Genomic DNA, 18863 nt, shown 5'->3' with positions numbered 1-18863 from the left:
TGTTTTTGATGTACTGTAATTTTCAGATAGTATTCTTGCAGATATTGCTTGTAATAAAAAATATATAAAACCAACGACAAGGTATGATTGGTTCCGCTGCCCTTGACAAATGTTTCAAGCTAAAAATGCTTACACAAGGCGTTTCCCGAGACAAATTACTGTAAACATGATGTGGGCTGTGATAAACGCTCAGAGAACATAAGGTCACATGATCAGGACTGCAGCACACCTGTGTTAACTTATGACACAAAGAGAAAGTTGAACTATAAGAAAAGTTATGAAAAGTTTGCAAAGCACCGCCTTGCAGGTGGTGTTCAGAGCAGAGGTATGTTTTATTAGAATATTTATTAGAATCTGTTCTTGGGATTAATCCAGAAAGCAGGGGCATCTGCATATCTTAGAAAGTTCAGCAAAAACATTGTTGGACCCTTGAGTAAGTGCTTAAATTATACACAGTCTGTGTTCTTGATGTGCTGAAGCTCCTGTGAATAGGGCATGTTTTCTGATATGCTCATATTTATGGATTAGTTTGATATTCACTGGAAGTAAAACCTGTGGTGCTGTAGAACACTGTAGAATCTAAATCTAAGTATCAATAATAGGCCTATACAATTTCAGCTGAAAGCATATCCATTTCACACACAGAAGTGTTATACCATTTTATATCATCCTGAGTCACTGTAACTGTACACACTGGTCCATCTATAATGGATGGAGCTCTTTAATCTCAGAGTTCAAAACAGCATCACATACCAGAAAAGGTCACCAGTGACCAAGGCACGTGTCTAGACATGCTCTTCATAAAGAACCACACACAGCAACACCTACATTACTACATCTAGGTTTTTCTTTCTCTGTGATTAGTGCTGTCTAATGAATATTGCTCACAGACACACATCATGGTGACACAGGATTGTGCATCACAGAAGTTGGTACCGGGGCATTATCCTATTAAAACACTTGAATTATACACATTCTGCATCTTCTGCATGGGGGGGGGGAAGGGTGCATTTGCTGCCCTCATGTGTTCAAAGATGATACAGGTATGGATAATTCCTATTTCTAACCATATACTCTTAGAAATACAATCATATAAAACTATACAACTTTGTTAAAAAAAAAAGTTAAATTTAATACAGTAAACAAGTTGATGCAAATAAAAAAAATACAATTTTGGGTCACTGGAAGGCATTTGTAGCAGACTTTTGGAATTTACCCTGGAGGAATACTCGAGGAACACAGAGTCCTTCCTTCTTGTTCACAGTTTCCCTCAGAACATACTCATTCACAGTGGTCTGAAAGCCCGCCTGGTGAAAGAGGTTGGCGAGATGCTCTGTAAAAGAGTCAAGGAGTTCATGAGCTCAACAGGTGGACACAGAAGAGTCAAGTGATTAAAAACACATCCTGATTGCTACTGACCTCTGGAGAAGAAAAAGGAACGAGTGCCATCCTGTCTCACATAGAAATTGTCCCCAAGCTTGCTCCCCGATTTAAACCTCAACATGGCGTGGTCATGGAGGCCATAGTCCCTGAACAAGACAATACCTCCTACCTTCAGGACCTGCACATTGGAGACGGGAGTGCTATGACATTAATCAGATGAATAAATGACATCTATATGACCTACAATGCAATGTTCTAAAACATGTCCTAGCATCTTAAAGCAATGGTGTATACACGGAGCCAAGCACAGGGCATTCTAGTCAAACTGTTCAATAATACCCTAACCAGAAGGTGCAGCAAAGTCATTATTGGAGCACAAATTATACAGTCTGTGTTCATGATTACCTGAAGCTCTACAGAACATGTCATGATTTCTGATGTTTAAATGTGAAAGATGAAGGCAGTATAGTGATTTCATGCAGCTTGTTTTGAGTGTTCACTACCCTCGCTGCTAGAGCGCAATATAAAATTAAAAAGGGAACTTGCCCTGGTTCAAAATTCCTAAAAATGTCCTGATCCCACGTTAACTGCCCGAATCTCATCAGAGTTAACAGGTCACGTTACCTTATGAATGTTTTCAAGGGCATGTCGCATTTTGTCAGGATGAATGGCTGATAAGACAAATACCAGGGTGACCACATCCAAACTTTCTGCCGGGATGGTTGCTTGCAGGTCATCTTTAGTCAAGTCACACTGAAACGCCAGACATCGCTCTGAGCGGTAAAGGGGATTTTCCTGGAAACAAATTTGATTGCTAAATTTGTGAACATAAATGCTAGTGTGCTTCTATGCTGCATATGTAACATCTGCTTGATGCGTCACCAGGCACAGCTGCTGTTTGCTGTCGGGACGATAATGGAAGATCAACCACAACCATGGTGTGCAGTAGGTAGTAAGGGGGTGACAGTATGGCTTTGTTCTTACCGTGGTGAAAATGCGACAGTAAGAAAAAAAAGCTTCTATGAAAGAAAAATACGACAATACTCAGACCAGAATTTAAAATAAAAATTTAGTTTTGCGTGTGAAATCACAGTTAAACATATGCAAATATTGTTAACAGATATTTCATTATGCTACTGTAAAACCCCCATTCACTGTGGGAACTAAAGATTATGAGTATACTAGATATACTAATGACTAGAAATAGTTAATAGTAATAAGGCACACAGAAGAAATCCCATATGTTTAATACTGTCTTTTTCCCCATCACATGCAAAGCTGAAGTGAACAGCAACTCTAAGATTTGTTTTCCCAGAGGGCATTGAATAAAGAAAAGCAATTCATAATTTCATAATGTACATCAAACCGAACATGCAGACAGATGGGCTCTAACAGCACAACACCGGTTGCCCTCATTTGGGAGAACTGATTAAAGTCTGAATACCAGACAGGTAGCAATCCTAGCATCACATCAGGTTCCATTCACGTCAGCTATGAACCAGAATCCGAGCTACAGTTCACTAATGCTCAGTAAATCTACATGGCAAGACATGTACAAAAGTGAAAGTTGCCTGGTCTTCTAAAACTGATAAATACAACATTCCGATGACAGGGTCAGAATGTAGCAAAAATAGTATTAAGCTACGGAGCCAAGCAACCAACCCTGTGCCAACATTACAGGCGGGTGGTTGTGATATAATGCTGTGTTGGATGGTTTTATAGCATACAATAGACCCCCTTGTACCAGGTAATCATAATCTGAATATATGACAATAACAACCACTGTACTTCAACGGCTTTTCCAGGTACCACATCTGAAGCAAACAGAGCACCTTTGGGACGTGGAGAACAGAAGGATCACAGCATGAATGCACAATAACAGAATCTCAAAATCTTAAAGGAATGTTTCCCACACCTTGAGGAGTCCATACCACAAGAAATTAAAGCTGTTGTGAGAGCAAATGTGGTCCAGCTCAGCATTAATATAGTGCTCCTAATAAAGGTGACAATGATGGTATGTTTTCTTTATGGAAAACGGGAACAACAAATCCAAATGCTCCTTAAGGGCGAGACTTGTGGTACTTGCCTTCACAAACTGTACAGCTCGTGGTGAGAAGTCACAGGCGTAGATGAAGAGATTGAGGTCCTCTTCCATCAAAGGGAAGATGCAATTCCCCACTCCACATCCAGCCTCCAGCATCAGCAGCTTCTGGTCCTCGAACTGAAACCAAGACAGAGTAAACAACCAGTTAATGTATTACTGGAACTGACAAAAACCTTGGTCAGCTCTGTCAGCACATCACCACAAACATACCTCTCTGCATTTCTTAAGCTCCTCGAATTCTCTCGTCGTCCAGTGTCGGTCCTTAAAGAAATGTGTGCTGTTCCTTTTGTAAAATAAGTCCCAGTTTTTCTGAGCCTCGACCTCGAGTTTTCGCTGCTTAAACTCGGACACCAATATTGGGTCATTTCTCAGTTTTTCTATTTCCATTTCTGACAGCTTCCTTTCACTTGACAGTGTAGACTGGAAAGGGAGCGAGAAACCAGCTCCTTCTTCACCAGAATCGTTTGCTTGTGCCATATTAAGGAACCAGTGGCGTTAAATGAGTAGAAACGTTGCAATACACCATGTAGTACAGCAACAGTTATTTTGAACCCTAGTGTCTAGTGTGTCACTACTTTAGGTGATACACTTACATGATTGTGACTGATAGCTAGCTGACTGGAAAGTATAAAGTTGGTAGCTAGCTTGTATTTATTTACTCAATTGAAAGATATACATTGGCACGATTATCATATATCAGCTAAATACGTCAGTTATCATGATAACTACTTGATCCAACGCGGGGTTAAAAGCTTGCACAAACTAGCTAGCTTCTCTTCTGTGAGTAAACGCTTGTTGGCTCTCTTCTTCCCCTACAGAAAATCGTTGCTACGGTGAAAATAATTCTGTATAGCGACACCCGCTGGACATGAATGGAACATTAACGGCCATAGAAAACGATCCTAATTGTTTATATACAGTACCACAGTTACACAGTTACAGAGTAACACAGTTACCACAGTTATAGTTTGGTAATTTTTCTCACTCTTGACAAGCATGTTTTTGTCCTATTTGTAAGAGATTAGCGGATAATCATCCTGGACAATTCTGAAGTGTTTAAGTATAATATCAGCCACTGCTTTATTGATAGGATGATTAGTCCAGCACCAAAATAATTCTTGTTGTTTTAAAAACAGATTGTTAATAGGTCTGTGCATGCACTCTCTGAACAGGTAAAGCATGAGCAAAGGTGTTGTCTATGGCTTCCTTAGGAAAACCACAGTTTTGAAAATATTCATGCTTACACTTGTCTGTATTTTTCATTACAAATTCAAAGCTTGAGTAGTTGCAAGAAAAGGACAGACTTTTTAGAAGCCTTAGAATGTGAAGAATTAGATTGCAGACAGAAACAAGAGTTTGCCGGCTTATAATAGATAGAGGTACAACTGTTCATTTCTTCATTCTCCAAGTACCACGCAGCTCTTGAATATTCACAGGATACAGCACATCCTGGCGTGAACATAACCTTACTGGATGTTTGGATGTTCATCCACATTAAGATTTTCTGATGGAATCAGCAAGAACATTCTGAAGTGAAAAAGAGTTCTAAGGTGTACACGCTGTATTTAGTTTAGTCATGGCTGTTTCCAAAGATATGCTTAATGCATACACTGGCTGTACATTTTGTTTCATTACATAAGCCACCGTCACAGCTAATGTGACTCTGAAATGCAGAACCCGAAATGAAAAGATCCCATTTTTTAATCACACAGCCCTGCATGTCGGCATTCTCCGGCTTAATAGGGCAGGTATGGGGTGAAGGCATCCTTGCGCTTCAGATGTGGTGTCACAAAGCATCTCTGCGTATGCTCCCACATCTTCTCTACATTCATTCTATGGTGTTATGAAATGCAAGGCAAGCAGCTGAACCATCCCGTTCCCCCACCCCTATGTCATGGGAACAAAGACACTTTATCTTCACACCTGAGGGTTCTCTGGTGACTTACTCTCATATGACTACAAAAACAAAAATACATTCCACTTACTGCCAAGACAGGTCTTTGAAACACCAGTCATAAATCTAACATGTATAAAGAAGAATATGAGTAGAAGAATATTCATAGAATATGAATAGATGATACAATATTTTGGTCAGTCTAAGCCCATCCAGAAACAGCTGTTATTAAAGTAGTCAAACATCTGTTGGCTGTCTAATCATGTCCCCAACGTGAAACAGTGATACTTCACCAAGTACAATCTCAAAAACATATGTAATTTTATCAACCAAGGCACACACCTGCCATCTGCCTGCCTCCAGATCTCCTCAGGCCAGTTAAACTTTAACTAAAAATGTACCTGACTTTGAAAAATCAAAAATAAAAAAAAACATTTTTTCCTCTCTTCTCTTTGTACACTGTCTCTCTCTCTCTCTCTTAGTGATGTAATAGCTTCTCATGGCTTCTCCTACCATTGCTCTTACAACTAATCCTTTCCTTCCTACCTTCTGACACTCGGGTTTCCAGTGATATCTCAGCATGCTTGACTGACATTGCTTCATGGATGACAGCCCACCACCTGAAGCTCAACCCCAGCATGGCCGAGGTTCTGCACATCCCGGGACCTCCCAATCCTCACCAAGACCTCACCGTTTCTTTCCAGAGCTCCCATTGTGTGTCTTCAGAGCCAGTGCAGTGGGGCACGTCTCACATCTTCATTTTTGTGATGGTACAATCAGACACCATATAGTTTAGGCTGTAAATAGTAAAAGAAAAAACATTTTAAGCATCCTGTCCACTAATTTTAACTCTTACTGTAGTTGCTAAGAAGGTTGCATGTAAGAGGGAGAGAAATCACTGGCTATATCCATACTCACTTTGATTAGTAGTGAGATTTCACTGGTCTGAAACGTGAAATGCAGTTTAATAACATATGTAATATGTAAAATTCACTCTTTCTTTGTTTTTCTTTTTTCTGGGTAAATTGCATTTTATGTCTCTATAAATATGTTAATCTATGATTTTTATATTTGCAAAATAAATTAACGGGGTCGGCAGAACTACGGTGTGAAGCAGTGATGTATTTATAACTATAATAAACTGCACAGGCGCATGGAACCGAAAAAAAAAATCTGGTTTATTACGAAGCTGCGGTGTCCACCAGAGGGCAGTGTAGATTTAGTATTTTAAAATATTCTGTTATGATAGTTGTATATCAAAATAAATGCACTGTATTTTTTGGCCTTACATCACTGTTGCATTTGACTCCTTAAGTGAAGCTGAATTTATTTAATCAAGCAATGAATGCAATGAAAGTAAGTTTAGCATTTCGAATTCATTCATTTTTCTCTTCAAATTTTTCAAGTTGTCAAATAAATGTACCATATGTAAGCAGTGGCGTATTTTTATTCAAATACGAGCAGCTGCTTGACAGTACAATTCTTTCTCTTGGATTTAATACATAATATAACAATGAAACAAAGAATCCAACTACTTGTCATGTCTTGCCACTACTTGAAATGTATCTTTCTTTCTTTCTTTCTTTCTTTCTTTCTTTCTAACAACTGTAAAAACTGCTGCCTTGGAGAGTGAGAACTATTCTAATTACATGGGGCATCTACTTTATAAAGAAGTTATGTATCTAGCGTGGGCATGCTAGCCTAATGCCATGTTAACTGCCAGTGATGGTGTTACTCTATCTTTAGAGCTCCCACCTGTTGAGACTGAGGAAGTCTGAAGAGCACAAGAATGCTTCACAACATCTGCATCACCAACTGCACCCACATTGAAGGAGAAAAGATCATTGATACAGTTATGAGCATATGGAAACAATTACAGATTACAAATCAAAATAGATTACAATATGAACTGGTTGGCATTATTGAATCTCTGATACACCACTATATGCAAAACTATTATATGCTACTATTATTTCCAAAAGTGGTCCTTTGCTGACAAGCAAGGAGAGCAGTGTTGGCCGTCTGGCCTTTTCCTCTTTAATGGAGTGCAGTGTTAATACCAGCCTGATGCCTGACTCACAGACATACAGTGCAGTGCTGAATTACTAGCAACGACTACACAAGTGGTGCTAATACTGATTTGGGGATTTGATTGTTCTGTTCTAGTGGCTTTTAGCTATGACCCTTAAGTTGTTCATTTTTGTTTCCTTAGCAACACCTTTGATAGCCTTTTATCAAAAAGCAATCGAGTTTGTCAGGAAAAGGCGAAGCAATTTTCTCTATCCAGACATTGTAGACAGACATCAGCAGATGGCAGTGGCTGAAGCAGAAAGTATTTGTGGTAATAAAGCGGTGCCCCACTCCAGAACCCTTACCCCACACTTGATTACCTCCTTCACACTTACCCCATTAATGCCCTCTCCTGCTACTGCCCCCTCACTGTCCCTCAGTGGATTTGGACAATGAACGCAATCCTCTATGGACAGCGTTTATTGCGGAGGTGAAAATAACTTCTCCTACATTAGTTCATTCGTGTAAATCCATCTGCAGCTTTTTGGTCGAAAATGGTCATTAAACAATCTTGCGCTGGTGATACGTTGTGACATTGGTTTACACTGCAATGCACTGAGGTGTGCTCAGGGAGACAAACACGTGCTCGGCGTTCATACGCCGGTGTTCAGCTAGATTAATGTTCCCCGCTGTTGGAAACAAAATGTGAAGCTCGCAGCATACCAAACACTGTCGCTATTAGTGTGCAGACCACGTGGGCCACTGCTCACTCACACACTCTCCTTCTCCCGAGCTTTCTGCTCCCTCCTCCCTCTCTCCCTCTCTCCCTCTCTCTGTGTAGCTCCTTCCATCCTCTCCCCCTGTCTGTGTCTCCTCTGGCTCAGTGGTGTGTTTCTAAGAGATAAGACCCTTGCTCATTTCACACATGAGCAGAGAGGGGAAGGGAGGGGTGCTGGTGGTTGGGGGTGAACAGGACTCTGACGGCAGAGGAGCAGCCTGGCTCAGTCCTGCCCTCCCCTCCCTGCTCTCTCCCTCTGGCTAAAAAGGATGATTTGTTCCTGCTTCAGGTGGGTGTTGGGTGTATCCACTAAGTCCCAGCACACCGATGGTCCACCGAGAAGATAAAACAGCTTGTAAATATCCAGACAATCTTTAATGTCCTGCTACCTGTACCATATGTTGATTAGAACATTATTGTACGTAAACAAAATGTAGTTTTTCACTGCGCATTTCATCTTTTTTGCCAGATATATTTTGCTGTGAATCTGTGATTTGAGATTTGGTGATAAGGCTTTGTAAACAACACCTCGTGAAGAGAAACGCTGTGATGTGTTGAAGGCTTGTGGGAGGTAATTGTGAAGTAAGAGCTACGCTACAGACCACTCGCCTTGTTGAAATCGAAAGGCACATAAAAGGGTTTAGTCATGCATAGCCCAGCTAATGAAGTGTGTTTTACTTGTGGAAGAAGAACATTTGGAGTTTCTTTGTCTCCCCTGTGCTCCTCACAGCTATCAGTTGAGCAACAGAGGCAGAGTGGAGCTCAGTTTGTGCGGCATGTGCAGACATTTAAACGGCCCTTCTGAAAGAACTGCTGAGACGCTGCTTTTCGATCAGAAGATAAGAGACCCAACAAAAGGCCTGAACTCAGTTCAAACCCCAGACTCTGGGGAGATATCTACTGCATGCAAATGTGAAGTCATTGGAGCTCACTTTTTTTTTTGCTAGCGCAAACATTACTTGACGTGCACTGTGTCATGCTGATTGCCCAAGCATGGTTTAAATTGGAAATATTATTACATCTGTAAGAAACTGTCACTGCAAAGTCATTCTTTGCTTTGTCGGTCACTTTGGGGGTTAATGTTTTTACCTAATGAACTGTCACTAATCACACCGGGAGTGGTAATCATCTGTAAACTTACACTGTTTACAAGGAACCGGCTTGTTGAGTAGAGCTTCAGAGGCCAGGGCTGCTTTTGTTCAGGATGTAAATCTGTTCTTCTCTCCCTGGTCCCAAGTGTTACGTTAACAGAGTGTAGGTCGATACACTAGCAACACATTATTGGAGCAGGTGTGAAATTGCATTGCTGCTATTCTCTCAATGGGGCAATGAATGAACCCACTGTGGATCTGGCCATGCAGCAAACATCAGTATATCGGTTCATGCCTCAAATAAATTGAAAACAAAAAGAGAAAAGGATTTTCTCACATGAGGTAGGATTCACTTATTCAGAGTTTCAAAATTGGGGAATTGGGACATGGACACACATGGGGTAGACCATCTGAGACCATCTGAGACCATCTGAGGACCTCACCATTAGGAGCTTTATCTCACGGGCCTCGGTGGCTGCAGTGTGAGCAGAAGCACATGTGGTTAACATCCCTGCACACCTGATAACTGCAGCTGAACCCACACAGCAGGATCTTCTTGATTCTGAAAATCTGTTATTAAATTTGAGATATTTTGGGGCCACTGTAATTTGGTCCCAAGCCACAAACACACAAGTTTCCTCTTGAGTTTTTTTCTTTATATTACAGTAAGTGGAATTATGAAATTTCACATCACATTTTTGCATTTCATTTTTGAACTCAGAGTTTTCTAAACTATGTTATTGGACTGTCCAGATGTAGCAAATCTAGCTGAAGCAATATGGTGAAATCTTGAATTTGTGCAGAACATTTGGACAGCATTAGTTAAACTGCTGTAACCTCCGAATGCTCTTTTCAGTCCAATACTTTTAGACTGTCTTCTGTAAAAACCACCATATGGATTCCTTTCTTACATAATTGACATTCGAACTGCAATACAGCTAAAGCATTTGCAGAGCTATCTCCCTTACATGTCATGTACAATCTTTGCAGTTGTGTGTGTGTGTGTGTGTGTGTGTGTGTGTGTGTGTGTGTGTGTGGGTGTGTGCATGTCTGTCATTATGATTCTCTCATGAAAAACTGAGTTATGCCGGAGTGTTCCAAATGCATGGACATCCTAATCATACAGTTTAAACACATGAAATATGATGGTCAAAATGAAAAGCAGGCCGTGATCCAAATGTAGCACACTGCGGCCTGATCCCAAACCCTGGGTCCTGGTACTGACTCCTCCCCTCCGCTGCATCCACTGGCCAGAGGAGCAAGTACATATTTATTCATTCACATTTTAATTGAATTTTTCCCACAATTTCCTTGCTTAGTTAATCCTCCTGCTGTCCTCAGGGTGGATGATTGGCGTGTAATTACTGTATTTTGGCACTGACAAGACCAAGTATGTATTTTTTCTCCTCTTTTCCCTCCCCTGTTGTGGCTTCTTTTTCATTTCGTTGACTTCTATCTATCTCCTTCCATTTCTCAAAGTCTTCCTCCCAATCTTCTCCCCTGCAGTCTTAGATCGCCGCTCTGTGTTTCTCACTCTGTTTCTCTTGTTTCTCAACCAATTCGTCTTATTCTTAAGCCCCGTGTACTGTTTAATAGCTTTCCATCCATCCATTAGTCAAACTGTGTTACACATTGAGAAAGTCTGCATGGGTGGTTCCTCTTTATATGACATAACAAGAATTTTTCCCATAATAATTATTTTTCTTGCAGAATTATCAGTCTGGGCATCAGCCAGTGTTGCAGAAGAGCTATTCTTTGTGGACACATGTTAATAAAACAAGTTGTAGATAACAGTAATTACCACTCTGTGGTGCTGGCTCTCCCGCCAGAGAGAGAGGGAGAGAGAGAGGGAGAGGGAGAGAGCGAGAGAGAGTGAGAGAGAGAGAGAGAGCAGGTTTGTCTGTACTTAGGCCTCGATGTCAGAGGAACTCATTTTGCTTTTAATTATTGTGGACCCTCAGTGATTCTGCTCCTGTTCTGGACATTCTGCAGTCAGAACACCTCTGTCTCCACACTCTCACTCTCCTCATCGCTTCTGTATTAGCATAAGTCATTAGAAATTCCTGTGTGCCTGCATGGGTTTTTAATTTAAAATAAATGTGTCAATCTCTTTGATTCACTTTTTGGTTGGAGCAGCCTGTCTTGTACAATTAAGATAACAGGGGTTTGTGATGGGTGGTTTTGGGGGTAATGGAACCCCTCATCCCCCTCTTCACAGTTATCTCTTTTTTTTTGTCTCAAACTCTCCAGAGTGTTCAGAAGACTGAAGTTACAGCGTTCTGTTGCGTATTCAGGTCTGTGAGCTAGCTGCAGTCTCTGAGTGTGTTTTGGAACTCTACACTTATGCAGTTCCATTGATTTAACTTCAAAGCAGAAATTTTGTGAAACACAGGAATCCGTATCCACTTAAACTGACAAATATCATTTGGCATGATTGAAGAAGCATATGGTTTAGCAGTTGACTAAAATCGATTTTGGCCTCTCACAACATGAAAACCTAAACTTATCTGTAGCTGTAAAAAAACAGCACTTATTTGTTTTGCACTTATTAAGGTGCAGTAGTGTAAAGCGTTAATGAATTCTTTAATGTATTCTTGAATGTATTCTTTGACATTGTCTTTAATGTATTCTTTGGTATGGTCTTTAATGTATTCTTTAATGTGGTCTTTAAGGGATTATTTAATGTATAATTTAATGTATTTTTTAACGTATTCCTTAATGTATTCTTTAATGTATTCTTTGATATAGTCTTTTATGCAGTCTTTAATGTATTCTTTGATATATTCTTTAATGCAGTCTTTAATGTATTCCCTAATGTGGTTTCATGTTTTCTTTGATGAATTATTTAACGTATGCTTTAATGTATTCTTTAACATATTTAATGTATTCTTTGGAGTACGTTACTGTTAGTGGTATTATTTATTAGGCCAGCTTCATTGGACATGAAAGTCTTGTTCATGCTCACTATCAGCCTCATTCCAATTTAAGGTTTATCAAATCTATGGATTTTCCTGTCTATTACACCCTATGCAGAAGTAAAAGACTGGGTATTGATTGGGTATTTCTTTAAGGACTGTTATAAAGGCTCATAGTGAGGAACTTAGGACTCATAGATGGGGGGGGGGATAGACAGAGAGTTTTAACAAATTTAAGAAAACCCAGGGGGAGATGTTGTTCAACACCTAGTAAGAAGATATTCCTGTGCCCATGGCTTCCTCTGCAGCTGCCTAGTTTGCATGAATTAGGCTGTCAAGGCCTGGAGGAGGTGAGAGCATTCTGTTCATCATTCTGAGATTATTTCCAGTTCTCTGTGAAAGCCACTGGCAGGGCTGTTTGAAAGAGATGATTATTAAACCTGCACCAGGGGGAGGAGCAGGGAGGCAGGAGCAAACTCTTTTTTGAATGGCTCCTCTGACAACATCATTTGCATTCTGTAATTAACTGTCTCTCTTTCTCATTTTCCCCCCCATTTTCCCCCTGCCCCTCGCACCCTGCACCCCCACTTTTCTGCAGGGGTTAGTGGCTGACAATTCCAAGCCTATGAAATAGGTCTGTGTTGCCTCGGTAACAACTCTTTATCACAGACCAGCACACTGAGGCAGGAGAAAAGCTGACGTTTAAGGGGGAAGGGTTTTGTGTAGGTGTACGTGTGTGTAAGTTTGTGTGTGGGACTCTATGTGTGTGTGTGTGTGTGTGTGTGTGTGTAAATGCATATAGCCCTATGTGTATGTGAACTGCTGCTTAACTTTTTGAAGTGGAGTTGCAGATTGGTATTGGAGAGAATAATTGGGGTGGGATGACAATTCACAAAATATCAGAATAGAATTCTGACTTTTTTGTAATTCTGAATAATTCCTGCAAATAAATTGATGATTTGGTTGGGGTCATGTCAGTGGTTAGCCTCCGGCCGGCTAGCGCACGCTGCTCTGGTGATTGTGATTCTATCCATAGCTCAGGTGCAGTTCACCTTGAAGGTGACACAGAGGCAAAAACAATGCAGAAATCCAAGTACTTCCTAAACCTCTAATAACAAACCAAAATTTGGTGTCTGCAACAACAAAGTTGAATTTAATGATGTTTTCTAAATTTGCAATCTGTCCTTGAAGTCCATTTAACCAAAAGTCTAACCAATGCTCTATGAAGCCAGAGTTAAATAGCAGTGGAGGGAGGTTACACACTCCATTTGATAAATTTTTCATGAGCCTATGTTCAAATCTCCTAAATAGTAATGTGCAGCAATCACACATTTCATAAAAGTGTTTAGTGTCACTCCAGGGGACAAGAAAACAGCCGCCTGTCAAAGGTAAGAACGTTCCAACATTCTTAAAAAGCAAAAAAGATTCTAGGAACCAACCTTTGCTAGCTGGGCCCACTCTCTACTGCTACAATCAATCGATGTTAAGGCAGACAGAGAAAACTGTGGCTATTGTCCTCTTTAACCTCTTCCCTTCACTATGAATGGGACTGAGGCCATCACAAGAGTGTTCAAAGTAATAGATATTGAACCGACAGCCCGAATACTCCAAATGAAAGGTAATCAAAGCAGTTGGTAATTACAGTGTCCTTTCAAGTCACCCAAAACCAAGGCCATTATGTTCTTAGCACTCCTTATAATGAAACCAGAAGCAGACGAGGTGGGTTGGGGGAGTTGGGGGAGACGCTGTTAAGTCAAACCACATAATTATGTGGCCATTGTGATGGAGCACATGCAATTTGCCTTTACTAAGAGTGTGGCTTAATGAATAAAAGCATTTCAGCATTTGCTGGAAGAAAGGAGGGATGTTTAGGCAGAAAAGGTTTTATTCTGTGAAGTAACTGTGTCCATTATGAACTAAGAAAATGCATTAAAAACAAATGATAGGCATCACAATCAAAGTCACAGAAAACAACAGCTGAAAAAGTTTATGCAAGACTCAAATATGCAAGTATTTGATCATTTAAGTTGAAAGGGATTTTAAGTGCTCTCTCAGCTGAGTTGTGAATTGTTTCATCTGGCAATTGATTGAATTTTAATTCTTTTTTTGTGTGTGGTATCAGAATTTGTGTTTGACTAATTTATGAATAGTTATCTTTGTAGACATAGCCTACTCATGAAATGAGAATAAAAGTTAAACATTGCATTAAATTATGCATATATGTCTAAACTATTTTTTTTATTTGTTTTTAATAGTTCGTACCCACTTGCATCAACATGTGATGGTATATAGACATGCAGACTACAATTCTAAACTTTAAGTTGGAAAATTGTCTTTCAGAGGACTGAATGTTATTTACTCCAATAGCTCAGTTTTTGTGGTGTGCTAAACACAAAATTAGCATTCTGCTCATGGCCAAGCTAATGTCTGACTGTCATCTATAATACACATTTCTTCAATTAGAGCACAGTGCATAGCCATCCTCTGTCTTTAGCAAGTATTCACAGAACACACTTCTTTCACCCTGCTGGTGATAGTACCTGCCACGTGAGGGCACAATAGGCAGGGAGTCTAGTAAAAACATGGTTCTACCCCTCTTCTACCCACTTCCAACTTTTTTTATTTGGCACCCAAGACAATTTGTAATTAAAATATTTACAAAAAAATACAATAATTAAAAAAATTACAATTGCTTGAAAACGACTATAAAAAGCTTTTAAATGTCTTTTAATAAGGTTGACCTGAAATTCGTGATGTGAAAACCAAGGTGCAAGACAATAGGTGCTTGTGTGGTTTTAATCATATATGGAGGCAGCTGAGCAGATGGCCACGAATGTAGTTTCAGCCACGCCCACACTGATGGAGAACGCCAGCACTGAAGAGGCAGCCGAAGGTGTTCTCCAGCAACTCCAGCTGAGCTAACCATCAAGAGAACATATGGACCTCTTAGATCCAACCTCTTCTTCTTCACTCAGGACACAAGGCACCACTTTCGTTTACTGGAGACTTAGGTGTAAGGAACTTGATCTTGTCTTCATCTAAAGGTTTCCCCAGTGTTCAAGCCTTTTACCACTTATTATGTGTAAAAACTGTATGTAATATTAATAGTCAGAAATACCTCATGACTACTGAGCACAATACCAAATGTTTAGCAGATTGTTTGCAATAAATAGTTGGCTTGTTAAATAGTGTGATGTCCACATTCTGTTGTTGTTGTTTTTTTTATCAGAAACTAGCATACATTTTGAAAGTTGCTCCCTTTGAGAAAGTAACTGTGAAAAGAGAGCAATAAATGTATCTGCAACTTTTAAAACAGACTTTTAACTCCTCTGTTCACAAAACTGTAAACTATTATTCAGTTAAAATGTTATGAATACACTGTTGCTTTATGTTATTACAGAATAGCAGAGGGAGGAAAAAGTTTAATTTAATTTATATTGCTGTCAAGTATGTAAGTGAACAAACAATGATATGTTAAAGGTAAAATTTGAATGTGTAAATGTCAAATAAGTTTTTTCAATTTTGTTGTGTCTATAATTTGGCTTAGTTCAGATGAAAACGATGTTGGTCCACAGGTTTACAGATTTTGACATATTGCATGCTAACTTAAAAAGAGTGCTAGAAATTTGTGTTCTGTGTAAGATCTACATTTTGAGCCATACCAGTTGATAGTAGTTGTTGTTCTCTGTGGTATTTGCTAAATCTTTTGGATTCACCATATTGGATTTCTTTTCCTATTTACATCTGTCTTCTGTCTATTAATAAACCTCCATTTGGATTGTTTAGGATCAAAGCCATAAGCACACAAGCCATAAGTCATAAAATGGCCAAGAGAAGACCTGGAAGTTGTCAACAGCAAGAAAACTCCCCATGATTCACAGAGCACTCCACCCAAGATCCAACATCCAAAGGCTGTACTCCAGCCAGGAGTGGGAAGGGGGCTACAGGGTGTGGCATCCACTGTCCTGAGGCACAAAAATAACATCCATGAATATATCCCAGCATATGGACGAGCTAATAAGGGAGTCACATTGGAAGCAGCATGGAGGTGCCATGGCAGGATAAACCCCCACAACAGAATGCACCACCAACAGTAGGGGTAGCGGACATGAGACAATCCAAACAATGGCTGGATAAACCAACATTGAAGGACATCACTGGTCTGGGATCAGGACAGCCTAAATTCCAAATGGGAGGAACCACAGAGGGTGGTGGGGGGCAACAAGGCTAAGATCCTGACAAGTAAACAACCAGATAATCATCCAGAAATCATGATAGTGGATATGATAGATGCTGAAAACAATACAGCATCACATACAGCAATACATGTGGCCTTTCCCATTGTTTCCCACTCAGTACAGTGTACAATGTCCTCTTCGCTCTAAGTAACATTGTAGTCGCAGTGTAAAATGGTGATGCTAAAGGTTCAAAGAGTATTTTATCCAGTATATGTAAATGCCTGCAATATTATTGTGTGCTTGTCAATGCGTGGGACATTGTAGTTGCATCCTGAAGTTGCTTTCATGCTTCCTGCCATAATGAAATGTGCAGCACTGTCATTTAGTGAATTCAAGTCCCTTTGAACGTGATTTTTCACTGTGTTTCCCTAACTGGCCTTAGAGAAAAGGCTGGCCATGTAAAAACTGATGAAATACGTAATTGGAACAGTCAATCTCTTAATAATACACGTTCCAGAGTCACGTCAACATATCACACATTTCACATGCTTGACAACCAATATTAATTTCTAAACATATATTTAAGGACCAAAGGAACACACTGTCCAGGGGGTAGTTGGCAGTAAGTGAGCGTACCGCAGAGAAACACATTCTGAGCCAACTCACACCAAATTCTGACTGAACGCAGTGGCTCTAATGTGCTGACATTTCTGTGCTCCCCAGTGTCCATCTTTACTCTGACCTTTGCTCGATCTTGCAAGCTTGAAATGCATTAAACTGCTCCAAAATCTTTGGTTTAAAAATTTAGTGAAAAGTGCAATTTATTTTCTTCATTTGAATAAGAAGATTATAAATGCAGATTCAAATCTTAAACTCCAGCAAATTTTCAGCAAATCTGCAGAGGCTGTGGGCGTTGCCTGCCATTGAGTAAACATGTCTGAGAGGTTGTTCTAAAATAAGGCACGGTGCTGCAAACCAACCCGGCATCAAAGAGAAATACGCAGAATGCCCCATGCAAAGTCTGTTTACTGAACACAGCTGTAGTTTTCATATGAAGGGAGACTCACAGCATGCTCTTTATGGAGCAAACAGGCTTTATTCCAAATACTCTACCTGTTAATACCTCACATATTACATCAGGCTCAGAGAGAGGCGGGACCTCCCCCTTACCACATTCTCCTTAGCACTGCATCACCTCACCTTCAAAGGTATGCTTTGAGCAGTTGGTTGATAGTAAAATAACTTGAAAGTAGCAAAAATCCAACAATAAAAAAGCTATTTCCCAAATGGTGTGTTTCTGAGGAACATGCTCTCCAGCAGAGAACTTATCTGTGAGTGTCTGAGCAGAAGTGGAGGAACATCTAATCCCACAGTGAACATCTCCGCTAATCTGAAAAAGAGATGAAAATTCAAGTGATTCAGAAAATCAAAGCATGGGCTGCTCCAGCAAAAACATACCCAGAAGAAAAACAACTATTTTTATAGTGCGGTTGTGTTGAGTTTTTCTTCAGCCATGCAAGTCCCTTGAGGCCACAAGTCCTAGCAAAGGGGCAGGAACAGAGTAGCATCTGTAATGTGTATCAGCAAGACTTACCAATTAAATCACAGCAAAAAACACAGACAACGTATCAAATAATCTGAAAATGTATGCACAGGTAGCTGATAGAATGGCAGGTCATTTAAATTCATAAGGTGTGTTAACGTTTGTTGCAAGGTTTTCCATGAGAGGGGAGAGCCATAATGAAAGGAACACTTACCCATATCAGTGCTTTCCTCAAGGAATGATAAAAGACTGCAAATTATAAACCAGTGTTGACATTTTAAAATATGAGCAGAGATATAATGGTAAAAATTCAGCAATGGCTTTGTAAACAAAAATACATCAGAAAGTTTTAACCTTCTGTCGGCAAAAAACTCCTATTTTGCTGCAAAGAAAGATCCTGATGATTTTTTTGCTTGCAAATTGCTGTGAATCTAAACCTTTCATGAAAAACTGTATCTACAGATTTCCATAAGGCTTATGAGGTATGTTACTAGATAACACCAGCATGGTCTAATCTAGATAAAAAACAAAATGAGTACCTTTCCTACATTTGGAAAAACTGTTTCTTTGTAAATAATGCTGAAGTTTTACTTTCTTCTTTACTTCTCTATATGTTATTTTAAAATTTTTTGTTTTGATCTAGGCACATTGTGAAAGAGTTATAACATGATCCCTTTTCTATGTTCCCACTCGTTTTTCCATGTTTCTACAAGTGTGTGAGACTCCAAGCCTTGTTTACATGCATGCCTAAAGACCATTGCTGCATCTTACGATTAGCAATGTGTCAGCAGTCATGGAAAAGTGCTTTTTTCTTGTGCCACTTGGCATGGTGCCTGGCTAGCAAGGTCCTTTTCTATGCCTATTTGTGTCACCAGCCCTTTCCCAAATAGCACTTCCGAATGTGCCTGCAGGAAGACTAAGTGCAGAGACGTCTGTCTTTTGCACGAGGTCTCGTGGACAGGTGATA

At 39.9% G+C, this 18863-nt stretch overlaps 1 protein-coding gene across 1 annotated transcript; it reads right to left on the bottom strand.

Moving 5' to 3' along the window:
- Positions 1-681: 681 nt before the first annotated feature.
- Positions 682-4341, bottom strand: mettl6 (methyltransferase 6, methylcytidine). Its single transcript, XM_076971513.1, has 5 exons — positions 3698-4341; positions 3470-3604; positions 2008-2178; positions 1420-1561; positions 682-1333 (listed from the first exon to the last, which is right to left on the bottom strand). The coding sequence occupies exons 1-5, from the start codon at positions 3962-3964 to the stop codon at positions 1179-1181; spliced, it is 870 nt and encodes a 289-aa protein (XP_076827628.1). The 5' UTR covers positions 3965-4341; the 3' UTR covers positions 682-1178.
- Positions 4342-18863: the final 14522 nt, after the last annotated feature.

Source organism: Brachyhypopomus gauderio, chromosome 13 (assembly GCF_052324685.1).
Source record: "Brachyhypopomus gauderio isolate BG-103 chromosome 13, BGAUD_0.2, whole genome shotgun sequence".
In the NCBI taxonomy this organism is placed as follows: Eukaryota; Metazoa; Chordata; class Actinopteri; order Gymnotiformes; family Hypopomidae; genus Brachyhypopomus; species Brachyhypopomus gauderio.
Note: the sequence above shows the minus strand (reverse complement) of the source record. Positions and strands in the feature narration are given on the sequence as shown.